This window comes from Netta rufina (assembly GCF_964035555.1).
Source record: "Netta rufina genome assembly, chromosome: 21".
In the NCBI taxonomy this organism is placed as follows: domain Eukaryota; kingdom Metazoa; phylum Chordata; class Aves; order Anseriformes; family Anatidae; genus Netta; species Netta rufina.
Window position 1 is genome coordinate 9,949,894 of NC_140145.1, and position 27,602 is coordinate 9,977,495.

At 39.2% G+C, this 27,602-nt stretch overlaps 1 protein-coding gene across 1 annotated transcript; it reads left to right on the top strand.

Annotated features, from left to right (window-relative positions):
* The first annotated feature begins 2,051 nt into the window (after positions 1-2,051).
* APPBP2 (amyloid beta precursor protein binding protein 2) lies at positions 2,052-26,730 on the top strand. Its single transcript, XM_084299587.1, has 13 exons — positions 2,052-2,213; positions 11,712-11,800; positions 12,853-13,004; positions 13,266-13,389; positions 16,341-16,509; positions 17,231-17,320; positions 17,799-17,866; positions 17,946-18,051; positions 18,407-18,531; positions 18,722-18,807; positions 19,240-19,430; positions 19,833-19,998; positions 20,809-26,730. Exons 1-13 carry the CDS (start codon positions 2,073-2,075, stop codon positions 21,060-21,062), a joined length of 1,761 nt encoding a protein of 586 aa, XP_084155713.1. The 5' UTR covers positions 2,052-2,072; the 3' UTR covers positions 21,063-26,730.
* Positions 26,731-27,602: the final 872 nt, after the last annotated feature.

The following is a 27,602-nucleotide window of genomic DNA, read 5'->3' on the forward strand; positions in this document are numbered from 1 at the left end:
TATCCTGGCTAGTTATTTTTTAAGGCATAGCAACTTAAGAAGATAAAGCCTGTTGCTACACTCTCTTGGAAATTATATTTACTTTATACAGATGTTACTCATTATTAGATTTTTTTTCCTCTATTTTAAAGCACAATAAAAAGCATTATAACTTCAAAAATTACCATTTTCTAGGCATAATTAATACTTTTCTTTTATACAGCAGAAAGCTGCCTTATCTGTACTCTCCTCGCATGCCTCCAGCTCCACATGCTCTGAACTAGCTCTCTAGAAAGTAACTGAGGTAAATAGCCTCTGCTTCTTGGGGGACTGATTGCCAATAGAAACCATCTGTCTTTCTTCAATTGAAATAAAAACCACATGATCTCAGAAAATAATTAAAAGACACCTGAAAACACCAACAGGCAAACGAGGATAAAGCAATCTTCTGTGGTCTGTTTGTACCATGCTCATTTCTTTCTACCCCATAACACTTTTTTCTGTAAGTAAGTGATGAAGAATAATGCTCTCATAAAACTGGGGGGTGAGAGAGGGCAGCACTAGCAACACCTCAAGGGTTATTAGAAACAGTCCCCAAAGTGAAGTGGTAGATGCTCCACAACCAGTAACTTTTAAAATAATAAATATGCAGTAAGTCACAGCCACCACCCTATATTAGCTAAGCTAAACCAAAATAAAAGTTAATAGAATAAGCAATATTTCTCTGTCCAGTTAGTGCATCTGGGATTTGTGTTTTTTTTTTGTTTTTTTTTTTTGACCACAGTTGTGATTAGTTTTATAAGTTCTAAAACTGCAGAATACTGACTGTGAATAGATGGGACCACTGTGGTTCAGGACCACATAGCAGCAGTCAAATCTGAGCATTAACTTAGTGCGGTATCAAAATCTACACCAAGTAGTAATCTCTTAGCTCATGCCTGTATTACACAGGGGCGACTACATCGCTGGCTACAGACATAGTGCAAGGCTGTTTTACTCCAAGTTATCTTAATTGCCTGTCCCGAAAGTATAGCATCTGCGGCCAAACACTATTTAATATGTCCCTAGTGGCGTGTGCACACCCCACATGGAAAACAAATTAAGAAGAAAAACATACCTCAAACAGCGTGATAAAGATAAGGAGATATTGGCAAACTATAGTGGGGCCATGGGGTTCATTTACACAGGGAAAAGGGCGTTTTTACCACACGGCAGCCCACGAGGAACACCAGGCAAGCATGTGCACGTAGGGCACGTTAATAAACCCATGGCTTCCAAATAACGCTCACCTTGAGCTGCCTGCGCACCTGAAAGCCCCAGAAGGCGAGCACCAGCAGCACATCACCGCGGGTTAAGCTGTAAATACAAACACGGGTCCCTTCCAAGGCGGGATATTTGCTGATTCCGTGAAATCCCTCTGCTCACGGCAGGGCAGGCCGCGGAGCTCGGCGTGGGAGGGGGAGCCCGGGGCCTCCCCTGAGGCCAGGTACGGGGGGTGCCGGGCCCGCTGCCCCCCTCACAAACAACTCTCAAAAATAACTTCCTCACGCCAATAACGCCCCTATACCAGTAACGCCCCTACACCAATAACGCTTCCAGACCCCGAGCCCAGGGACCCCGAGCAGCCCCCGGCAGCCGGGCCGCAGGTCACGGCGCTGCCCGCTCACCTCACGCTCCCCCCCCCCCAGCCCCTCCCCCCCTGCATTTCCCCTCACCCCCGCCGCAAATCCCGTAACCCCTCAGCCCTTGACTTCCCCTTGGCTTTTTCTTCTTCTTCTTTTTCCTCATTTTTTTTTTTTTTTAAATCCTCCTCCACTCACCGCCCCACATTCGTTCCCTCGCGCCTCCCTAGAGCAGGCGGCTCAACCCCCCCACACCCCCCCCACACCCCACACCTTTCCCCTCTACCCCCCTCTCCGCCATCCTCCCTTCGCACCCCGGCAGCGCCTCACATCCTCCCCTTCCCTCCCTCTTCCCTTCCTTCCCTCCCTCCCTCCCTCCCTCCGGGGGCCGGGCGACCGCGCAGGGCTGCGGGGCGTGAGGCGGAGCGGGGCCGGGCTGGGGCTGGGGGAAGGCGGCTCCGCACACGCAAGATGGCGGCGGTGGAGCTGGAGTGGGTGCCCGAGACGCTGTACAACACGGCCATCTCGGCTGTGGTGGACAGCTACGGGCGGGCCCGGCGCCGGGACATCCGCTCGCTGCCCGAGAATATCCAGTTCGACGTTTACTACAAGGTGCGGGGGGAGCGAGGGGTGTGTAGGGAGAGGTCTGGGCCTGGCTGGGCCTTAAGGGAGGGGGGGGGGGGGTGGAAGGAGAAGCGGCCACGGGGAGGGAGGAGGAAGGGGAAGGGGAAGGGGAAGGGGAAGGGGAAGGGGGGGCCGCAGCCGGGCCTGCCCCACGCAGGGAGGCTCTGAAGGGAAGGGGCGCGGGGTCTCGGCTCCCTCCCCGGTGCTGCTCGGCCGCAGGGCAGGGCCCGAAGGACGTGGGGGGGGGGACACGGAGCTGAGGGCCTGTGAGGGGGGAGGCTCCGGGGGGGAGGCTCCGGGGGAGGCTCGGGCAGGGCTCGGCTTGTGGGGTTAGCGGGGGGGGGTCCTGGGGAGGGCTCGGGAAGGGCCCGGCCCTGCCCTGCCCTGAGGGGCTGCGGGGACGTGGGGAAGGGGTAGGGGCAGGTTGGGACCGAGCGGTTTGGGTTTGGGGGTGTTTTCGGTCCAGTTCGGCCCCCCCCCCTTTATTTTTTTTCCTTCTACCGGAGAAGGTGATATCTGGTAGAAGGCGCTGAGTTTGCCAGGCTCTCCTACGTTTAAAGATCTGGTGGGAGCCAGATCCGAGACTCTTTAAATGATCGAGCTGGTTCGCCTTAAATCTGTCTTTCACGCAGTGGCTATTTCTCATTCAGCTGCCTCTAAAATATCCCGAGTTAGAGGAAAAGGTGTGCGAGGACGGTCCATTAATTTCTATTGTCCACTAAATAGGTGCTTCATCCATCTACAGGAGCTGCTGGAAAAGAGCATTTGTCAGGAGAGAAACAGTGTGTAAGAGCTATGGAGGCGGATAACCTTTTTTTCCTCGGCCAGTAAATTTCTAAAAACCTAGGATGTGCTAAATGAAGTAGTTTTTCAGATGAGTCCTTATGAACCAGGAGTAGTGGCCCATCCCATACGTATGGAGTAACGGTATTTAGAAGGGTGTCTAGTTTCGGTAGACAGAGAAACTGTTTCTGTGGAGTTGAAATACACGTTTTCTGTATATTAGGCACTACTTACCTAATCCATAAGTGTTAAGAAGCACGGGAAATCTGTATATGAACATGCTCACAGAAAATTATGGGGTTGGATACAGCAAGTATTAGATAAACACTAAAGGTGTGGAACTAATAATGCGGACAAACATTTTGAGGTTTATTTTTAGCTGTTCGCAGGTATGGCCATTGACAAGTAAGCTTCCTTGACCCTGTCTTGACATTCATACTGAAAAAGGGATGGTTCTCTAGGGCTTTAAAAGCACAGAAAAAGAACTTCAAATGATGGAAGTGTCTAAGTATATGTTCTTCCCAAATTGTTTAAAAACTAATTCACAGGTGAGCTAAATAGATCAGCGACTTCCTATGTTTTATTAGCACTCTTCAGTGGTTGCATCAATTCGTATTCATTTGGAGTTATTTCATAATGAAAAATAAACCAGCACTATACTTGACTTCTAAAGAGACTTTAATCTGTTCTGATCATGTACAAGTAGTACATCATCTTGTTCAGGAGATGGTAACAAGCATGCTAAAGGCCTGTCCTCAAAAATACTGGTTCTGTTGTACTAACCGCTAGCCAGTATAACTTTTGTTAATGGTGATAATTTGCTTTTTTTTTTTCCCCTTTTATTTATGAGTTTTACAACAGGATGATCTTTGATCTGAGAAGTATAAGGTGCACCTCTATTTCTCATACAAGTATATACCTATGAGATGTCCAAATACAGCGTAACTGAAAGCAGGTTACGCAGTGTAGTGAGTGTCTTGCCAATGCTGCCAATAGCAAGATGGTCTTCCATGCCTTCACTCTATTTTCACGCTATTTTGTACCTTTTCTGTGTAGGAGAATCTATCCTCTTTAATAGTCGCATTTAAATTAGCTTATGCATAAATGTGACTAAATCTTGGCTGGGATGCTGAAAGCAAGTCTGCAGCCCTGACTAAACGGTGTTCCATATGCAGAGATGTCTGCCTTCAGTGAGCATCTCAAAGCATAGCCCAGATAAATCTTTTGGAACAGTGCTTGCGTTTTTCTATGCACCTATACAACACCGAGCATGGTTCTTGATAGCTGCAGCGATACAAAGGACATCAGTGAACCAGGTTAGAACGAGAACTCCCATACCACCTTTGAACAATCCCCTTCCCTGTTTCATATGGTGCAAAACCCTGTTTTGTATAGTGCAAAAAAGCAAAACAATTTGCTTTTTTGTTTCAGAGCACAGGTACCAGGCTTTCCGAAATGATACTGATAATAATTACCATTATAGGTTGGGGAGGTATGCTCAGTGCATCCTGACAATGAGTTCTTTAAAGCAGAATTTCCAAAATCACTAATAGTCTTTAAAAGAAGACAAACTAGAAGCCTTCTCAATCTTTGTTCTGATTATGTGTTGATGGCTGCTCTGTTGAAAGGGCATCAATTTGTTGTTAGTATTGTATAGAATTGTACTTATTTTTTAAATACGGCTGAGGAAAATTGGTGGGTAATGTAGAACTTGTGAAAATAGCTGCATTTAGACCTCGAAAAAGAGGGAGAATCTTTCTGTGATTATTGATAGGAGGTATTTTTTCAGTCTCACATCTAACTTGCAAAAAATGCTGTTATCTAGGTGTTATTTGCAACTTGTGGTATCAGAGAAACTGCCACCCGCTTTGTAAAGCTAAAAGGTAGCAGCACCAGTCAGACTTTATTTTGATACGCACTGTGGATGTTAATTGGCTGTGGCCATATAGAACTATTTTTAACACGTTCATCAGTATGAACACTTGAAATTAGCATTTGCCAGTCTTGATTGCACAGTTTGCTAGCTTGGTTACATTGGTTACAGGATATCCTGGAAATTTTCAAGTCTGCGTTTGTGCTAAGAAAAATATAAATGTCTTATCACATCTGTATTTTGAAGAGTTTAATAACTGGTATTGTTGCAAGTAACACCTGCATTTGGAAAAAATGTGCAAACACAGTGTATTTTGTTTCCTTAGGATCTTTGCCAGGCTTATGTATATCCTGGTGGTGTTGTTTCCTAGTAAAAGTAGTTCGTTCTTTTTTTTTTTTTTTTTTTAAACGAGGTGAGGTCCAACTTTCAGAAACCAAAGAAAGAAATATGCTGTATCTCAGTTAAAATGTGAGAATCGTGCCTGGCAGCTGGGCAGTATTTGCAAATGCCAAACTTTTTTTTATTAAAAAGTAAGTGACAACTGGAATAAACAGAAAGTCCTCAAAAAAAAAAAATCTTTTGTGGCTTGTCAGGGAAAGGATGGTCTACTGAGGGAGGGAGTTCTTCCAAATAACCGAGCTTTTGACAGAAATAAGACATTGAACTATGTAGTCCAGAGACTGTTTACTTAATGATGTATGCAGAAGTGAGTTGTTTTCCCCTGTTCCTCAGCTTTATATTCTGTTATATGTTAATTATCTTTTTTTTGTTGTTGTTGTTGATTCTCCTGGATATTTGAAGTCATACTGCCTCACTAGTCTTAGTGTTCTCTTTTGTAGGTACTTGTTGCAGTTACATGCTAGCAAGCTAATCTTGGATATACGTAGGATAACAAGGAGTTTCGTCTAGTGTCTAATTTCCTTTTGAAATGTCTATTCTGGATTGTGCTGTTTTTTTTTCCACATTGATCTTTCTTGAAAATCATTTGGGTCCAATGTTCTTTGAATGTTTTCTGATGATATCATTAACCACAGGAACAATTGGAGATGACAAATTGTCTCAGTCAGTGCGGACCCGTAACCTTTAGAAATTGCACTATGCTAACTTGTTTTGTATTAACATTTTCAGGCAAAATCCAGAAGGCTATAATCATGCTTTTTCTGTATTTTAAGTGGTCAATAAAACTTCCGGAGTGCTCCCGCCTTGCTGTGGGTCAAAATACAGGTTTTTAACTTACATCTTGATAGCTCCAACTTCTGGACAATGTGTAGCCAGAGCATTGTCTCTTCCCTGTATTCTGGTAATCCAAACAAGAGCAAGTATGGCTAATAAAAGCTCTTGTATCACATCTAGTTATTCTTTGAATGAAACAAAATGAATAAACAGGAATTTGCTGACACTTTGCAACACACAATAGAGCGTCCGTTTTCTGCATTGCAGTGGAGACTGCTTTAACTGATGAAGAATGATTATAAGCATCTTTTCCATAAGGTCAGAGTAAATCTGGTTCATCCCTCATATTCCTGGGTATGTGATGAGGGAGGAAAAGATAAGCTACCTATGAATTGAAGTGTAGCTGTACATCTTTAGTTTGAACATCTTTGTGACCAGAGGAATACAAACAAGGTCATAAGCAAGCGATGTATCGTAGGAGGCAGGCCAGAAATCCAGAACAAGTGGGTCATATTTTGTAGGGCTTCTGGCTGTGACTGACCAGCGTGACTTCACCAGGCTTAATTAAATTAATGCTTCTGTCCTTCTAGGGGTCAGAAATACGTATGTGGGAACCAAACGTGGTTTCCATATGTGTGCATGCATACAGGCATTCTCATCACCTGGTTAGACTTCCAGGCTGGCACATGCAGTAGGACTTCCCTGAACACTTTGGATTAAATCATATCCATCTATCACCCCCTCTTTAAATTAAGACCTCCCACTGAAGGCGAAGCACCGTGTCATGAGCTTTTTTACCAATGTTTATTGCTCTTTATTTTAATATGTCCCTTATCTGTAGTCTAAATTTGACTGGAACTGAACCATCCTACCTTATGTCATTGGCTTGAAACTCCTTGCCTTTGCTTACCGTTTTCCTAATTCTTATTATTTACTTTGCTCTTTATTTATTTTTCTTTTTGAACCTCTGTGTGGCATGTTTTCTGATCCTGATATGTATTCTGGCTTCCCTGTTTTTTTCAGTATCCTTGTTAAATCTTATACACTGGAACTCAGCATAATTCTGGTAATGAGGTCACATGAACAAAGGTGTTCAGCTGCTGCTGAAGCAATAATTGCTGTTTCTACTTCATTTCATTCGTACTGATTTAACTTGAAATCAAAGCAAACTGGATAGAAAAAATAGGGTTTCCCTGCTGTGGAGAGTCACATGAATGTGTGACTCTAAGGTTTGTACTTCACACAAAGTGTACGAGTTCTGTGTAGATGTGAAATAAAACAAAAAATGCTGATGTGATACAGGAAGAAGAGCGAGTTGGAAGAAGTGAAGTGTGCTCTGTATGTAAGAGTATAAGCTCAAAAGTTATCTGTTAAATTAGGCTTATTCAGTGAGGGGTTTTTGTTAGTTGTTTATTTTGCTTGAGGTTCATAAAGATCAGATTCTAATTAGAAGTATGTTTTCAAATATGTAAAGTTTGCCTTTTTATGCCTAGTATCACATTGAACTAGCCTTGTCCAGATGCTTTGAAGATGGATTTGAAATTGATTTAAGAGTTCATGTACCTACATTTCTAACTGATTATTTTCTAAGCCTGTCTGCCACCTGTCCCCTTGGCCTTTAATGAGTCATTTGTCAACAGATTGATCCAGTGCCCTAATGATTCCTAAAAGTCTTTCTTCCTTCTGTGTTAAGTAGGGGAGAAAGGGGGGGGGTTGTTACAGCCAAACTTGTTTCCTAAATACTGATTTTGGTGTTTAGGTATACAATCCTTCCTACATTTAGCATGGCATTCTACAGTATGTTACTGAACATCACTAAACTTGCTGGGTAGCTCCATGCAATTCTTTGCATCTTTAATTCTTACCAAAATGTCCATATTTATTTTTCAGACCTCTTCCAAACTGGAGCAATAGGAGCATATTTTTCAAATTGCATGTGCTACAGTTCTTCTGGAGGGTCCTCTTACAACTGGTTAAATTAATCTCCATCTGCTTTTAAAATGTGATTAATTTTAAAAAGCTAAATGTATTTTTAGGTTTCGATCATGTGTTTTCTCTTGTACCCAGTGAAACAGCCAAGAATGCTGGTGATACTAATACTGTATCACTTTCTCTGCGATGTTATGGCTTTGCTTGTACTGGTAGTTTAACATCTTTGTCTTTATTTCTAGGGGTTTGCTAGGAAGCAGTTAGAGCTCAGCTTAATCTATTGAGAGAGAACTCTGACAAGAACTTTAACAGAATTATATGGGCACGATGGTATGATAACAGATAAGTTACAAGTTAATGTTATCAATATGTTTGACTGGGGACATTGCTGTATGCAGCTTTTGAATGCTTTGGACAGCGTGCTGTGGGTTAAATGTAAGCCTTAATTCCTGAAGGAAGATCACGGTGGTTTTCTCATAGCTGTGCAGAACAGTTGGACTCTGCACATGTGTAAATAACAAGGCAACGCATTAAGCTTATACCTTGGTTCGTGTCTTCAGTGCCAGAATCGATGTGTCAGATTGAGCTGTTCAAGTTGGAAGTCATACTCTTACTCAATTTTCTGTAGGTTTAAAAAAAAAGAAATCTCTGTTAAGCTCCAAATACGTTTTTTTAGACAAAAACTTAACCTCTTCCTTCTTAAGAAATGAATAGTTTTCCAGAAGTCCAGACCTCTGCCGTTCTTGTCAGGGCATGTTTTTCTTGAATCACTGTTTTGTTTTGTTTTTCATGTTATGTAGCAAGGCTTGTGGTCAGGAATTCTGTCTCTCTGGAACTTTAACAAGAGAATCATTTCTTCAGTACTTGCAACTGCTTCTCAATGAGCAAATGAGTGTTACTGAGTCTACTGGAATTGCTTCACTGTATACTCACTATTTCCATGTCAAATTTTGTTTGAAAATATTGCTTTAACAGCTCTAACAGTTTAAAGAGACTTCAAGCTGAGTTGGTTCCTCAAATGTTTGCCAGCGTGTCGAGGCAAGGGGTGAATAGTGTGGTAAATATTCCAAGGATACTGTATTTCTGGTTATACCAGGAAAAAACGTTGGTTGTTTTTCAGATCCAAGAACGGTGCCTTGAGCACTGAGTGCTCATCTCAGCGTTGGGAATAGCAATGTGCACATGGCAAACTTGGCCCTTTGGGCCTGAAATAATAGATGTACCAAAAATGAGGATGTGGTTCGGGGCTCCCCCCACAACCAGGGCGTTTTTTCATTGGGAATTTAAGAATCCCATGTAACAGTGGGCATGATACTACAAATGTTTATGGAACTTCATAAATATATTAATTTTTAAAGGTCATATTAGAGTTAACATTTGGCAAAGCAGTGTTAGAGTAATCACTGGGATTTTTAGTTAGCACTGCAAAGTGATGAGGGGAAGTTATGATGTACTTGGTTGAAAAGCGACATATTGAACATACGCTAGTCCTTCTGACCAAGTCTTGGTAAAATAACTTGGTGTTAAGTCTTAGTTTCTTCCACAAATAATCTCATTAATTGTTGATAAGATGTCTACCTCAAGAACTGGAATACTAGGCAAGATATAATCTGTTTCGATTGTGAAAAATATGTTTTAGGTTTTATATATAATAGTTACCTTTACAGAGTTGTGTGGAGAAAATGAGACTGCTTACCATAGCAGTAGTTTTCTGATACCCCGGGCTGGATGGTCTTTCTCTACCAGAGAGAAAATAGCTTCAGAAGAAACTGATTTCTTTGAAGTACAGGGACATGGCACTGTTTTATCTGAGGAGTAACTTTGCACGCAGACTTGTTCTGTTTTTTTAAGGGACTTCCTTTTTTTCCAGTGAAATGGATGACTAAAAGGAAAACATTCATTTCTGGCAATTGACATTATTAGGTCAAAGTATTTTTGAAGGTTTTTTTGTAGGTTCTGTTGTTAAAATAACAAACTTACTGTGCTGTAAAATCAATGTCATGTGCTTTTATAAGGAGAGTTAACTAAAACTAAGTTTCTGGCTGGGGGAGATGTTCTCACATGCTTTGTTTGAACACGAATTCATCTGCTTCCCGTCTTTGTGGTTAAAAAGGCAAACAGAAGATGCTTATAAAGGTTTTTTAAGAAATTATGAGAACTCAGAGGGGAATGTTAAAGTTCTCATTATATTTGTGCTTCTACTTGAACACCTCTAGCATGTTCTATCAGCCTTTGCTTACAGAGTGAGGGTGCTGCTCACTCACAGCACATGGAGTCTTGCTGCCAACACACGTCAGCCTTGGGCAGTGTGTGTTTGAATACCTTAGCATGTAGATTGAAAAGTGGGGTTTGCTGAATAACTGTTAAGAGTGCAACGTGGTAGTGCTTTACCTGCATGCTCCTGATGGTGTGAAACGTTACTGCATAATCTGTTTGGTGTCAGATCATAGTGTAGTGTCCTGGTCCTGCCTCACGTGGTGCACACATGAAACAGGAGAGAAATGGACCTCAAATGGCCTTTGTTGAAAGATGCAGCATCTAGAGAGGAGTCCTTTTCCCCATGGAGCCACCGCCTTGAAAAAAAAAAATATATATATATATATGTTAAGGACTGGGGGGTGTCCTAGAACACCTAAAACAAATAAATGGTTGTACTGGAGCAGCCCTGTGTAATCCAGTGCTGTGCTTCTGACAGGAGCTGGGGATGGATATATGAGTATGGCAAGTGTATAGTGGTGCTTCTTTGATTACATACCCAGCTTTCAGTCATTTGTGGTTCAGGGACTTCGATGTCAGGATTTAATAGCCCGCGATGGATTTTTCTGCTGTATATTTGTACAGACATTTTCATACCTATGTAAATTCTTAGTATTTATAGCATAATGTGGCAGAAAGTTCTGCAGCTTAACTCTGCGTTGCATAAAGAACTGTCTCCATGGTTTGTGTTTTTGTGAGCAAGCCAACTGATATATTTGCTTATCTGCAGGTAAAAATTAGTTTGGACATAAAATTAGACATTGCTTTTAATAAATTCATGAACAGATTCACATGAATATTCCCATTTACTCAAACAGGAATTACTCATGTGAGCTCAGGTATTAATGGGGTCAGGGCTCATGCCTGTGTTTAGCTCTGGGTATCAGTGAGTCATTCATTACAGAACTTGTGTTTTTTGTTTGTATATATAATTTTATTGTTGCATCCTTTGTTCTAGGGGCCTGCTCAAATTTTCTAGGATCACAATATATTATTTTATTATATCCTTTATGCTTTGGCTTTGGATTTCCACTTACAAGTATTCTAAAATAATGCTGGTTGCTAGATTCTGTGTAATTTTAAAAATGTTTTCAAAGCATCTGGTATCAAAGAAGCTATTCATTGTAATTCTTGATAGCTTGGGGAGTTTTTTGGCTTTGTTTTTTAGCTGAGGTGTCATGTTGTTTTGATGATGCAGGTGAATATAGTGGATGTTTGGAGAAAGAAAGAAAAAAGTGGACAAAAACAACTTGAAACCACATACAGAGCTCTCATAGCTTGTGTTTGTTCAGCTTGTAATGCTAAAGTTGTGCTCCTGTGTGGAGATAGTGGAACTGTTACTTTTTAATATTTACTCCGGCTCTATTTCAATACTTTGAAGTCTGGGTTTCATCATAAGTCATCCTTGTGTTAAATTTCCCAGGAGAGTGCAAAGTCTTAAATTTTTAAATATATTTGTGTCTTCTTTTCAGCTTTACCAACAGGGCCGATTATGCCAGCTGGGTAGTGAATTTTGTGAACTAGAAGTTTTTGCGAAGGTGCTACGAGCTTTAGATAAAAGGTAAGTATCTTAATATTTTGGTAGTTCTCATTTCAGCTCTTAGCCCTTGATCTGGGCTTTGAATCTGGAAAAGGTCTCTAATTTTCTTGGGTTTAATAGCCTATGTGATAACCATAGGAAATACCTCTTCAGATTTGCAGAAGGGCTTTTAAGGTACAGTGTCTCTTTCTCTGTCATAAAATAAATAAAACAGTTGTAACTTCTATGCAAATACACCAAGTCATCTGTGATACTTGGTACTCAGATTGCTTTCTTTTTCTACTGTGCAGTTTGTGCTAGCCGTAAGTCTTGTGATAGGTTTCACTGCTCGCCAATACCATGCCTTAAAAGTTTTTAGACCTGCGGGTGTCCACTTCTGTTATCACATGCAGTGTATGCTATGTCTGGAAATTATACACGTGCTTATCTCCATTGTTGTGACTGTTCTGAATCAGATGAGTAAGACGTACAGGCCAGTCAAAGTATGTTTCTTTAGGTTGCAGCTAATTCTAGGGGAAGGGTTATCAAACTGATAGGATCGCCCCAGTTTAAAGAGTTTTCCTGTCTTTAAATATTACCACTCTGTATTGTTACAATCAGAACTTGACTTTTTTAGATCAGATTGTTTGTAACCAAAATAAGTTTTATGTCTTCAGACATATCTCCCTTGTTGCGTGTGTGATGTTAATGGGTTCGTCACTGCTCATTTATCTGCAACTTCAGTGGGAGTTGTGGGACAAGGGTGGACTTTGAGGCTTCCCCCCCTCTGAGATTTAGCTAAAAATGTTTTCCAGTTCTAACAATGTGTGGGTAGTTTGTATATCGCTTACACTGGAGGGTGTCCTTGTAAAGAACTTTGTGTACACTCGTTCTATTTGTTGGCTAATCCAACAACTGTAACCCATTAGCCTTGAGATTGACAATTATTCTGTATTCATCTGGTTTTGGTTTGAGAGAAGGTCGGAGTTACTTCTTTGAATCACTACTCATTTGAATTCATGGCACTCGAGCCAACTGACTGCAGTGTTTTAAAAACTTTACGTATAACTAAATTCTGTTTTCTTTTGTTTCAGACATCTGCTTCATCACTGTTTTCAGGCTTTGATGGACCATGGAGTAAAAGTTGCTTCTGTACTGGCCTATTCTTTCAGTAGACGGTGCTCCTACATAGCAGAATCAGATTCTGCTGTAAAAGAAAAAGCAATTCAGATTGGTTTTGTTTTAGGTAACTGATGATAAGCTATAAAATATATTCTTTTCATTCAAGCTTCAGTTAAGCTAATGCTATTTTTTTTTTCTTTTTAATATCTGTAACTTCTTTTAAATAATGTATATACGTTTGGAATACAAGTTTTAGAAAGCTACTTGGTGTCTTATGTATATTGGATTTAAATGTCTGAGAATTTCAGGCTGCTCTCTGCTCTTTGAATGTTTGGGATTTAAAATTTGCAGGCATGATGCTTAATATTTTATTTTTTTTCTCCAGGGGGATTCCTATCAGATGCTGGCTGGTATAGTGATGCTGAGAAGGTATTTCTTTCCTGCCTTCAGCTGTGCACCCTTCATGATGAAATACTTCATTGGTTTCGTGCAGTAGAATGCTGTGTAAGGTGAGCTCACCTTTTTTGCATGAGGAGTTTTGCATTGGTGTTTTCTGAAATTACATTTAGTGTACAAGAAGAATTCACCAAATATGAATGCTAAAAATACAGTTGAGCAGAAATAAAAACATACCTTTCCTGATAATAGATCCAATATGTTCTTGAGCTATTTAATTATGTAGTTAGGTAAATTCAGGTGTCTAGTTCTTGTTAGATGCCTTCAGCCACAACTTAAGCATTTGGAAAAGAATTTGGTTTTAGGAGGCATTTAGTTTTTGCATCTGGCTGGTTTCACAAGACCTGTAGTGGGGTCCGTTCAGGTAAGTTCCCCTGCTCTTACATTCATGTACCTAGATGTGTGATGCTGATACAGTAAGTGGCAAGTAGCCAGGTTGTTTTCATTGGCAATGGTGTGACTGACCTCTTCGTGTGTTGCAGCTATGGGCTTGAATACCTATGTACTAGTAAGCATAGTTAAATTTGAGATATATATTTTTTTAGCTGCTGTAATGAACAACAAGGTATCCTGTTTATCTGAATATAGACAAAAATATTGTTTTGGAAAACTGCTCCAAAACAAAACTGCACCTAGTTTGTAGTTGGGTAAATGAGAAGTAAATGGGTTTGCTAGTAGCTGATTATTTTATGTAATTTTTTTCAGTGTTGGAGAGTGATATACAGTCCACACAGTTGTGGATAAAATATTTTCATTTCATGCTAGAAAAAACATCCATCATTAGAATGATTTCTTCTGAACTGGAGCTGCTAATTCTGTTTGGGCAGAGACAGCCATTGTTCTTGTAATGGAAGCTGATGGCCTGCATATAACATTAAGTCTCTCTGGGCAGCAGTGTGAATGGAGAGATACTGCTTTATGCGTTGGCATCTCCCAAACAATTAAATAACTGCACAGTTTAGTTGGAAATATATCAAATAAAAAGAATCCTGAAACGATTCCAGAAGTGCTAAGTATGTAAATTCTGAAAACCCTTTTGTGGGAGAGAGCAGTAATTGTACTCAGCTTCAAAGTCACAAGGTAGTAAGATAAACTTTGTTGTTACCATCTAATCCCCAGTGTAGAATAACTTGTTTGAACCACTTGAATAACTTGTTTAAGTCCAGCACTTGAAAATACAATTCTCTAAGAAGTGGCTCTTTCTATTCTAAAACCTAGGAAGTCCAGTCTCCAGGGGTTTAATTAATGCACTGTATTATTAATAGAATGCAATTTAAAAATGTAAACCTTCGTTATCTAGACATGATTTGGTGTTTCTTTGTTGTACTAGCACTAGTAAACTATATGAGAAAACTCAAGAATGTGATTTGGGATCTCTTATACAAACTTTTATACTACTTTATTGCAGGTGTAGTGCTCCTATTGGCTTGATTTCTTTGATTTTTCTATCTTACACAATAAGGCACAAATATGTAATACAAATACATGGTTCTCCCATGTCATTGTTTCACATCTTGCTAATTCTTTTTGGGTGTTTTTTAGCCTTACCAACATGTTGTGTAACCCTGTGGTTGCTGTTTGTTACGCTATTAGAGAATGATTTTACTCTAAAGGGGAGAATTGCAGACATTAAAGAAGATTTGAAGTTATTAGCATAAAGGTTATAAAGTGTTTATTCTATGTCTTTCTCTTCTAAAATTCCTTTGGATTAATAATGGAGTTTTTGTTACTCAAACTAGATCACATTTAAAAAAAAAAAAAAAAAAAAAAAAAAGCAAAAACCTGCACAACCCTTTCAGTTTATTATCTAAAGGATTAGATTAGGTTTAGCTTGATTTCTGGTTGGTTGTTTTTAGATACTGCTGCTGAAGCACCAAGGTACTGGATATTGTCTTTCCCACGTGCATATGTAAACTGCAGTATTATCCCCACTCACATACGTCATTATGTGGGATGTGGGCTTCATGTATTTGATGATGGATGGCAGCTCCTCAGCATCTCACTAGTTGGAATAGTTTCCTCTCTTTCTGAAAACTACAATTGCTTTGTTTTTCTCTCCAGTTTCTTTAAAATTCCTGCCTTTATTGCATCTAGATAGTTTTCTGCTGCCTGTGACCAAGAACACAATGCATTTCTGCATCATGTTTAGTTCTCAGAACTTATTTAAGGAAAAATAATTGTCATTTTTTTTCCCTCTGGGTCTTTGTCACAGTGTTTCTTCTTGGAAAGCTGATGTTTGTTTACTTTGCATGTTTCAGGGGGTTTTTGAAGGTCTTTTGATTATCTCTCTGCATGGCTATCTCTCTGCTCTGTGCTTGCCTGCCAATCCCTGCTTGTGAAAATGTCAGCTTTATTTCCTTTCTTGTTAATGTTTGATTTCATGATACATTTCAATCAGAAAGTATAGGAAGAGTATTATGGGTAGGCTGAATTTATAGGGCAAATTTAAATGTATTACCTTGCTGTTGCAGGAGGCATAGCTACAGTAACTTAGAAATCTCAGAGTAAATGCTTACAGGAAACAAGTTTAAAGAAGAGAAACATTTGGTCTAAAACATAATTGATCTTGCCTTCCTCTGTAACCGTTTATTGGAAGATCTAGTGTAATGTATCATAAAAGGTATAAAATATTGCACTACACATTAGCTCGTGTTTCCTGAATTTAGCCCCTCTTTGCAGTACAGAATGGATTTTATGAAAAATAAAATATAAAGCCACAGCAGAGTGGTTTGAGCACTGGATATACAATGATTCATCAACATGGAAAAAATCATTTGACGTTTCCAACGGTAAAAATTCTTGCTGTGCAAGATGCAAAGCATGGAGTACTGAAACAGTATTCTGTAAACAGTTCTTTTGTATTACTGAATTCAGACAGTGCAATTTTGCTGGGATGATAGCCCAGTTCTATTGTAAGTATAATGCCAAATAATAGATCAGTGGTACTGCTGTATAATGAAATGGTTTACTCAGTGTTTAGAGGATCTCTTTACGTCTTCCTAAGGTTGCTGCATGTTCGAAATGGTAACTGTAAATATCACTTGGGAGAAGAAACGTTCAAACTAGCTCAGTCTTACATGGACAAACTTGCAAAACATGGTCAGCAAGCAAACAAAGCAGCACTCTATGGGGAGTTGTGTGCACTGCTTTTTGCCAAGAGCCACTATGATGAGGTGAGTGGGATTAGTTTGTTTTTGTTTTACTTTAGGAAGCTGGTTATGAAATCTGCTAGGACTTTTCATGACTGGCTCGCTATTCATATTGTATTTCTCGCTTAAGTTCCTGATTGGTTTTGGTTCTTGTGTGGTAGTGCCAGAGGAATACTTGATTTACCAACTGATTTCTATGTGTTCTTAGTCTACAAGCTCTTAATGGTACTTATTCCATCATTAATAATCTTATCACATATAATTTCTGAGTATATTTTGGTTATCAGGAAATGACACATTACAAAAAGCTTATTTTAATAGGTAAAAATGAATCGGAAAGCAGATAGCACTTTGCAGCTAGTTTAGAAAAACTGCAACTTCAGTGTAACTGCTGCATAAACTGCAATTTTCTTTTAGCTTCTAAGTACACTGACTAGCAAGCTGTTGTTTACAATAAGAATTGTAAGGATTACTTAAAGACTATTGAATACATTTTTGTCTCTAGAATATATTACATTCATTGTAATTATACAGAACTTAGACCAGTGTAAAATACTTCCAAGTTCAGTTATTAAGCTTAAGAGGAATCTTTAAGTTGGCCTTCTCAGATTTAGCTGAAAAAACTTTATCAAACATATGCAACTAAATAACTTTTTTTTAATTTTGTAATGTATATGATCAGTGTATTTTTCAGAGCCTAGTTATGAAATTCCAGACTAAATATGTTGCTAACTTTGTTCAACAGGCTTATAAATGGTGTATAGAAGCTATGAAGGAGATCACAGTTGGCCTGCCTGTAAAAGTAGTAGTGGATGTTTTGCGACAAGCTTCAAAGGTGAATTTAAAATCTTCCACATTCCTTTTGTAAGTGAGTTACTACTGAGAATTGGTGAGGATGGGTAGTACCTCCAGAACACTCAGGAAACCTGGTCTGTATTGTAAGCATTATGGTTATTTGTCTAATTGGTCTGTCTCAGCTGTATGGATTTTTTTTTCCTTTTCCCTGAAACTGACTTACAGCTGTTCAAAGGAACCTCATGACAGAGTTAACCTGAGAGCATTCCATGAACAGGTGGTCTGTTTCCATCTTTGTAGACTAGGTGCAGTACTAGCACTCTGTTTAGTCATTTATGTCAGAATAAAATATGTTTATAAATGTTATCTGTAAATTTTTCTTAAATAAGTTGAAAATTACTTTAGTAACAATGACAGTATTTTGAAATTAGAAGTGACAGTGAGCAATTGGGCCAATATCTGGAGGAGATGCATTCTGAGTGTGCACCTCTTCATGTGCTTCATTTCTATGTGTTTAGGCTTGTGTTGTAAAACGTGAATTTAAGAAGGCTGAACAGCTGATAAAACATGCAGTATACCTTGCTCGGTAAGTAGCATTCCAAAAAATACCTTTTAAAATTTATGCTTAACTTGCCTCAGTTTGTAATGTAAGTATTTTCCTACAGGGAGCATTTTGGAGCCAAGCACCCCAAATATTCTGATACGCTACTAGACTATGGATTTTACTTGCTCAACGTAGATAATATATGCCAATCCGTTGCGATCTATCAGGTATGCAGCAAAACTAAATGTCTGTCTTTGGTTTCTATTACTGAAAAGCTCTCAATTTTTTTTAGTGTAATTTGCATGCAGTTAATTCAGGGAAAGAGACAAAAGTTGTTTAAATTACTGGCAAGCTCTTTCAAAAAATAATGAAAACAACCATTAGTTTTTGTTTCCGTTTTGCCCTGACTCCTGAATGGATTTTATATATATTTACTGCATCAAGTGTGTACGTATAGGCCTATAGTACACACATCCGACATTTTTTTCCTTTTTTACAGTGACAGAAATTCATAAGTTGTTGTTGTTGTTTTTTTTCTCCCCTGTATTGACTGATGAAATGGTGTTCTTCTAACTCTTTCAGACAGCTCTCGATATTCGGCAGTCGGTATTTGGAGGTAAAAACATACATGTAGCTACAGCTCATGAAGACTTGGCTTACTCTTCTTATGTTCACCAGTACAGCTCTGGAAAATTTGACAATGCACTGTGAGTACATTGACCTGAGGTAATGGCAGTAAATCTAGTACTGTAAATGGGGGAAAAATGTTTTTAAATGATACGAATTTTCTGATCAGAACTTAAATGTATCTGTTCATTTTATTAATGTTTTTAACACTTTACCAGTTAGCTGCTAATTTAAATAAAACTCTGGCTGCATCTATTCAAACTTTTTCAGATTCCATGCTGAACGTGCTATTGGCATTATAACACACATTCTCCCAGAAGACCATTTGCTCTTGGCATCTTCAAAGAGAGTTAAAGGTAGTACACTTAATTGCGTTACTTGGAACAGTTTAATACTGTGTCAGTGGAGATCAGTCATTCAGATATGTTTATCCTGTTCCCCAACAGAGGCATTGTAACTTGAGCTTTTTCCCAAATGGAGGTCACTCTAGAAGACTCTCAGCAGTCCTCGGTGCTCTTTGTCAACACACTTGTAAAATACAAATAACTTCTTTAAAACTTAGTGGAAGACTCATTGAATAAAAATAGTAAAAGTATAGATTATTTAAAAAAAAAACAGGTTGGTAACTCTGGTCATACCATTTGAAAGCAGTTTGTAATAATCATAAAGCCTGATTTAGATGTCTCCCGAGGTCTCTTGGGTAGATGACTTTCTGCTACCTACAGTTAGCGTATTTGTGTTTAGAACACAGTAATTTTGCTTGTTTTTTTTCCCTCTGCTATACTCAGCACTTATCCTGGAGGAGATTGCAATAGACTGTCATAACAAGGAAACTGAGCAGAGGTTACTTCAAGAAGCTCATGACTTACATCTGTCCTCGCTTCAGTTAGCTAAAAAAGCTTTTGGGGAGTTTAATGTACAGACAGCAAAACACTATGGCAACCTTGGAAGACTGTATCAGTCCATGAGAAAGTTCAAGGTAAGATTATGCTAATGTAAATGTCTTAAGATCTACAAAACCTCTATAATTCTGTCACTGTAAAAAAAAATTATGGCCATAATTCATAACCTCAGTTGATATTTTTATGGCTGAAGAACTTGCACTTTAATGTCTCACTTTGCTTTGTGCAACAATAATTAAGATGCCTTCAGAGACAGCATGATGTCAGTTCTGAAGACGGAAGTGATACTATTTGACCATCTAAAACAGTATTTTGGCTTTTATTTTGGTTTACCTAGTTCTTTTATGCCATTCATGAAATAGTACAGTCTATTTAGCCACTAAATAGTTATGTTTCTTTGTCTCCCCCTTTTTATTTGTATTTATTTATTTAATGCATTATGGTGAGTAGTCTGACCTATGTGAATTTGTTCCTCACAGGAAGCAGAGGAAATGCACATCAAGGCAATTCAGATTAAGGAGCAGCTTCTGGGTCAAGAAGATTATGAAGTTGCCCTGTCAGTAGGACATCTAGCTTCTCTCTATAACTATGATATGAATCAATATGAAAATGCTGAAAAGCTTTATTTGAGATCCATAGCAATTGGTAGGTGATTCTTCCAATGTTTGTCTACACAATACTTCTAATACCACAGAAAAGCTTATTACTAAAACCTTTAAAACACTTCTAAGGAACTTAATTCAATATGTGTATTTCTATAGGGTTTCAATGTAAGTCTAATACTTTTTCTTAAATGTTCTGCTTGGGACTGAATTACAGGATTTTATCACTCCCAGGTTTGCATCAGAACTCACTCTTGAAAACATCTAGAAACATGACCAATTAAAAGCTTTGGTGTTAGTCTTCAGACTACATTTTGGAGTTGCAGCTGTAACTTAAACGCAGAATGTGGTTACCTTCCGAAAGAAATGGAAAGCCATTGTGCCTGTCAGCCTTCCTTGTATATTCATTATTTTTTTCCCGTTACCACTTGCTGTGAACTTACAAATTAAGTGTATCTTTGGGCCTTGCTCTAGCTCAATTTTGAAACAGGCATTCTTATTTCATATTGTTAACATGTAGAGTGGGTTACCAAAAAAAAAAAAAAAAAGATCTTAAGGTAGAAGATTGAAAAAAAATTTTTTAAATTAATTTCGACTGAAACCATGACACAAAATGATTGCCTTCTGTATGAGGCTGCTGGATTCTATCTATGCATGTAAAGCTAGTAGAGTCCTTGAGGACAATTTACAGTTCTGTTTAAAGGAAAAGTTTGATATCAATGTCAAGCATTGTCCAGGAAGCTTGCATGTTGTAACAAAAAGGTTCGTGTTGCTGATAGAAATTACATGAGAAGTAAGGTACAATGTATGGGTGGATTACCTTTTAATTTTGTTATCTTCTGGGTTTCTTCAGGAAAGAAGCTTTTTGGTGAAGGATACAGTGGACTTGAATACGATTACAGAGGTCTCATTAAACTGTACAATTCCATTGGCAATTATGAGAAAGTTTTTGAGTACCACAATATTTTGGCCAATTGGAACCGGTTGCGAGATCGGCAGTTCTCTGTTACAGATGCTCTGGAGGACGTAAGCACCAGCCCTCAATCCACTGAAGAAGTGGTCCAGTCTTTTCTGATGTCTCAGAACATTGATGGACAGAGTAGCTAAGAACTTGGTCAATTAACCAGTTAAGGTTTTTTCCCCAGATTACAGGGGAAAAGTCATACTGTGAAATCTAAACCATGTAGTTCTCTGGGGGCTGGAATTTGCATTGAAACACTGGTCCAGTCTACTGAAGAGTGCCCATACGGATGAATGTGTGTTAAATTCTTATCAGCATGTGTATGGCATGTTTAGTTCGGCTCACATTTTTAACTGGGTATTCCAGAAAACCCCTACTTTCTCTCTTCTTTCGAAAGAACCTACTTTACAGAAAGTCTGCAAGAGAACATTAAATAAAACTGTTTGAGTTCAAAAGAGTTGCATTCTTGTTATGAATGGAAGGTTTCATCAAGAGCTTTCTTCTGATATACAGAAAGAATAAATGCTATGCTGTAAGAAATTACACAAGAGAGGTCTTTCTACTGTATGCATTGTAGCAAAGTTAATCACAAATATTAAGAAAAGGGAGAATGCCTTGGCTGCCACCTTACGAAGAGAAGTGGCAAAGAACCACTTGGGAGAGAGCAACGTACTCTTTGTGAACCACGATAAGTTGATGAGCAAATAACCACCGTATGTTGTTGTTAATATCCTGAACTGGACCAGTGTTCATCTGTAAGCGATAGAAGATCCAGTAGACCAGCAATCTTAGTTTTCTTTGGTACCAACCAAGAGTGCTAACTTTCCTAACAGGACCAGGAAAATCAAAAGTGGACCAGCCTGCTAGAAACAGTTTTTGGACCAGTGGCTTTAATTTAATATTTCTGCCCCTGCATTCACTTTTACGGTAGAATTATTTCATTTAGATGTATGATCAGTGCAAAATTATATTCATGTAATAGATACAAAACTAGGAAGTGAACGTTCTTTAGCAGTTGCGATGGCATGTCTTTACTTAGTAAGCGTATACAGATATTAATGTCAATGCCACACACAAAAACTAGAAATGCTTAACTATTTGCTGCAGCCATTTTTTATTTTTATTTTTGAATGGGCTTACTCTAATAATTGAGGCAGTAACTTGTTTATACCAGTTAATAGTTTTGTATTACAATCCAGTTCAATTTTATGTTTCTGGAGAACACAGCTTATTGTACAGTTTGCAGGGGTCAGTGGAAAATGCCAAAAAGCACAACAGGTCTTTTTTGTGATGCTTCATTTCTACATTAAATGATAGTACAACCAGAAACTGATTCCTTTACGTTAATTTAAAAAGCAGAAGTCAGCTGTAAAGATCCTTTAATAATGCCTATCTCACTAGCCTGTCTTAATTTTTCTTCTGTTGGGGCATGGGGGCTGCTTTGCTTTTTTTTTTTTTTTTTTTTTTTTTTTGAGTGTGTGGGTTTTGTTTTCTGGTTTTTGGTTTTGGTTTTTGTTTTTTTTTTAATTGTTGAGGTAATACTCATTTGAAAGTCTGTGTAACATAGCAAACTAGAAACAACTCACTGCTGTTACCTCAGTTCTTATTATAGTGGCACAAACAGTGCTCCTATAGTTAGGATTCTGTCAGTTTGGGTTCCCTTCCCCCCCTATTTTCAGGGGTTTGTAACTTGGCCATGAAAGTTCAGTCCAAGCTGAGGTTCTGCAAGCAAGGTTCCTGCAGGACTTGGACTGGATGTTTTGTTTGGGGTTTGTTTTTTAATTTGTTTATAAAGCTTGGGACAGGGAAAGCTGCTTGATGGTCTTCAAAAAAAGAGTGCAGAGAAGAAACAAATGTCAGACACTACTTTGAGCCTAACGGCTCTTTTAAGAACTGAAATTGTACAGGCCAATAGTTCATATACTGGTGCCTTCAAGTATAATTTTGGGGGAAAGGCTGAATAACACCAACTTGAAAATGCAGTTATATAATTAGTGCAGCTTTAATGATTGCACACTTGGAATACTTTTACTGACATAACAAGTAGTATTTGCATTAAAAAAAAAAAAAGCTGGTATTAAGACTTACATTGCAGTGTATCCTCAAAGGCTGTTCAAGGAAAAGCCAACTTAAAATTATGCATGGATTTTAAATCTAATTTCTTCATAGTAATTTTTCTTGTTTACGAGTGCTTTAGGTACTACAAGCAAATTTGGCTGTCTACCAGGCAAAATATTTTCATCCCCAAATGTTCATACGTTAGGGCACTGATGAATTAGTTGTTATGAATTCTCTTCTTTAATCCTGTTAAAACTACTTAAATGAAGCTTGTAATATTAGTATCAGAACTTGGGCAGGGGAGGCATGCTTAAAATTGTCCTAAACAAGCTGTGTAGCTTCTGTACAGCAGAAACGTTTAACAGCCTCAAACCAGGTACGTGGATTTCCACTTACAGCGCCTGGAGCTGCTTGCCTGGGGTTTGCAGTCAGGGCTCTGCTTCCAGCTTTTGACTGACAAAACTCAAAGGTCTCAAGGTTTTTTGTTTGGGGTGGTGAGCTTGACTGATTTCAGTGCAAGTAGTCTCCGTGAACCATTGCTGTTATTTCAGCTCTCGGGTTTGTGTGTGTGTTTCGTGGATTGCCTTCAAGTTGTGGCAAACAGGAGGGCTCCTGGCGTGGGACAGGTTAGGGAGGCGTTACACTGCTGAGAACCAAATGTGTTTGTTCAATTCCTTCAATGAGTAGCTTTATTCTGTTTTCTCAGACCTTCTGAGTGGATGTACATTTCTCTTTCCCCAAGCTACTTCACCAGCATGTTGTATACCTCGGTGCATTGGCTTGTCTGGAAGGAATTGATGTCCTATAAATCACCCAGGGTTCTCTTGGACGGTGGACTTTGGCCAAGAAACATGACTTGGAGAAGAGCACTTGCAGTGCTCCTCGTAGGACTACTAGCGTGCTTTTCATGTGATTAAATTAAATCGTGACCCAACTGTTGGGTTGAACTTCTCATTGTAGCGCTTGAGCAACTCCAGTCGTGCCAAGGCACGCACGTTTTGGAGAAAGGTAGCTGGGGCTGATTGCTGAAGTTGTCAAAGTGCTGAAGCTTTGCACAACAACTTTGCAGCTACAAAATGCTTTGTCGCCTGCTCTGCATGCCGTAGCTCAGAGCCTTCACCTAATGCTGTCCTTGCTGCAGATGCACTCTCCATGCAATAACCAAACTGACCTTTCTGGTTTTGGGTTCTGCCTCTCTGGTGGTGTTCTCAGAAGAACTTAGCTGTCTGTATTGGCATGTGGAGACGATATTTAAAATGTGGTGCTCGTTGTCACTCTGTCACTGTCTCTACTGTTACAGCTTGTTGTTTGATATCCCTGAGAAAATAGGAGTAAAATTGGGTGACTTCAGAGGAAGGTAAATGACTTGTTGTACCTCTGTAACGGCAGGAGCAGCTCCAGTGTGATTGGATTGGGTTTCTTTGTATTGTGTCATCATTATGCCATGACTTCTTCTGCACTAGGTAGAGCTAAAGGAGCAGAGCGTTATCCACTGTGTTCTCCGTACCGTGCGGCTTGTTAGTACAGAACGTGCCAACACAGACCCTGCACCTCCCTCCCACTAGAGGTAGAAATGAGGAATTCCTGTCCTGTTTAGCCCTAACACAAGTTTTCAATGGATTCTTTTGTCAATTTGTCAATACTTTACAATCTGATTGTAAGTATTGGAGAAGGGGGCTACGTCTAACCACTGTGCATGGTGGGAGACCTTGTGCCTGCTGAGATCCAGTTAGCCAGCCATGAAACAATAAAGTTGATTAATCATTGGCATTTTATATGTGTACAATGCACCTACCACTAGCTGAGAGTGCTATCTGGTGCTGGTGCTAAAGGGGAGAACAGGGCTTGCACCTCCAATGAAATGCATCTTCAGAATTATCTTGATGGTAAGTAATTGAATCACTCGAGTAACTGGAAACAAGTGGTGAGGACAGGTGTCACCTTATGGAAAATTAACTATTGTTTAAGCCCTCAATTTATTTTCAGCATGAAGCTTTTTGAATTGGTTATTTGTATGTCTCGTTTGAAGCAAACACTGCAATTTGTAGAGGGAAGAATGAGATATCAGGATTCCCGCACTGGGACTTGGGCTATTCTGGGTGACTTGTCTGTGGAAAGGGAAAAGCTTGCAAAGACTTAACTTGTCAGTTAAGGGGAAGGGGAAATTTGCAGAAGGATGTTCAAAAATAAGCATATCCCTCAGTTACTTGAAGTACAACACCTAGCAACTATTTGGCCCCAAACAGTTGTTTGGTCACTTCTGTAGCACGATGTTAACTCTGACCAGCCAGTGTCTGCCTCTGCATGCTGGTCTTCATGTGCACACTTTACTTGTATACCTGGTGTTTAATTTTTTTTTTCACACAGGGTTTTTGTTAAAGAATTTTGAAGGTCTTTTTGTTGTTGAAATCTAACTTATTAGGACAACAGTGTTCTTTTTTTTTTTTTTTTTTTTTTCAATTACCTTTAAAAATGAAGTTTTTCTCTAAATGTGCTGCAGTCTGAAACTTGCTAAAGGTGCCGTTGCGCTGCTTCTCATGGTACAGAAAATGCACATTTAACTTGATTTCCTTTTTAGAATCAGATGTATTGGTAGAGTACAAGAAGGAAAATGCATCGTGCCTAAAACATGATTGAAGCTATTGACAAAAACTTTACTTAATTTATATGGATCAGATGCAACTTTGCAGGCTAGCAGCAAGTAGCGTGGGAGAGGTGTTGCTGTTAGCAGTCTCTAAACAAAACTCCTTCCGTCTGCTGCCTGTGCGGAGACTTTATTTTATCCGAAGCTCATTGTATTCCCTTTTTTCCCTTATGGTTTCTATAATAAGAAAATTACTGGCCAAATGTTAATTGCAAATCTGACTGTTGTGGGTGTTTTCATGTTTGACACGTACGGCCTGTTGCACGTTTCGTTTCTTGGCCTTCTGAGGATTTCTGTGAGAAGCAGGGAAGAAATTTCCTTTACCTAGAGATAAACTAAACTGCGTACAGAAAATTGACAGCACTGGTAATGCTTTTGTCCCTAAATCTCAGGAATGTTTTAGGCAGTGAAACAGGTTTCCCTTTGGTGATATAAAGGTGCGTGCTCTAGGGTCTTGTTTAACAATATTTCATTGCAATCCTAGGTATCTATAGCATGAGTGGCCTTAGTGAGTTTGTTGAAGTGCACATTTTTTTTTTTTCAAAAGTAAATTTTAAGATGAAAAAGATATATACTATATAAATATATAGAGATATTTAGAAACTTGGTTTGTGGTGCACAAGTTCAGTGTTGGATCACTAAATAATTGTCGCAGGTACCATATGTGTAACTTTTTTCTTTTATGTATATTCCTTTATGGGAAGCAATGTTGCCATGGTAACTAGAACTTTACAATTTCTTTACTACTTAATGATGTGAATGAACTCTACATTTTATTGAATATTACCAGGTTCAGTACTATTTTTATACTTTATTGAACTACAGGGGATTTTAATTTAATAGCATTCTAAAAAAGATGTTGCTTGAACTGTATAACTGTATAAATTGAACTACTTATACAAAAACACCTCTAAACCAGAATCTTTACCTGTAGTGCCACAGTTGTTTATATGAAAATATCTTGAACATTACTAGATTTGGAAGACCACCCTACTTGTGTCAAGACTAACGTTTCGTATCCCACTTCTCACAGACTGCAGTGCCCGACATTATTTGTAACCATCAAACCATACTATGTTTGTAACCAGCATTGTGATATTCTGTAATTGTATTGCTGAAATGAAATATTGACCCAATAAATATAGTGTTCCTGCATTTTGAAGTATCTGAATTGAATTTGGTTCAGACTTTGCTTTTGATAAATACCTGCCCCCTTTCTTTATCATAACCTGTATAAAATGGGTATTGAGCTGTCTCTGTATCTGCCTTCGAACAAGGGAGTGCAGGGCTAGGAGGTGACTTGGTCTGAGTGCAGCTTGCAGAGGGCTCAGCCAGCAGCGGGTCTGAGCTTTGTTTCCTTTGGACTGTTTTGCCACTGGCACCTTTATTCTGGTGCTTCAGCCCCAGAGTGCATCCAAGCCAGCTGTTTTGGGATGGAAGGAAACCACGGACCTTGCTGGTGTCGGGTCCTCTCGCTGTCACCTTGCATCTCTCCTCTCCCTGTTGTGTGCGGGATGCGAGGTGGTTGCAGTCCAGTAACGGCAGGGAGAATGGGTCACTGAGTGGGCAATTCTGTTTTACTCTGTTAGGAAAACAGTGTAAACGTCGCTTGGATAACTTCTGATACCATCACTGCCTTTATTACTGGAAGGTGCCGTAGAAGGCTGATTTAATTTGCCTGGAGCAAGATGATAGATGATTGGTATTTTATGGAAAACTTAACTTGGGGTGTTTTCATCATAGCCGGCCCATTTGGTTTTGTGTTTTGATATCCTTTATTGCATGTTCTGTTGTAAGCGTGGTTGCCTTTGCACCCTGCATCTTCAGATACCGTAGCAGTTGTATTAGAAAAGAGAAGCACCGAATGAAGCTATTTATATGGGCTGTAAGTTTTGGTAGCTTTAGCTTTTCTATTGTTTTTTAATGGAAATCTTCAGACAGTACACTCCCCAAATAGATTAAAAAGCTGCATTTATAGTTCAGT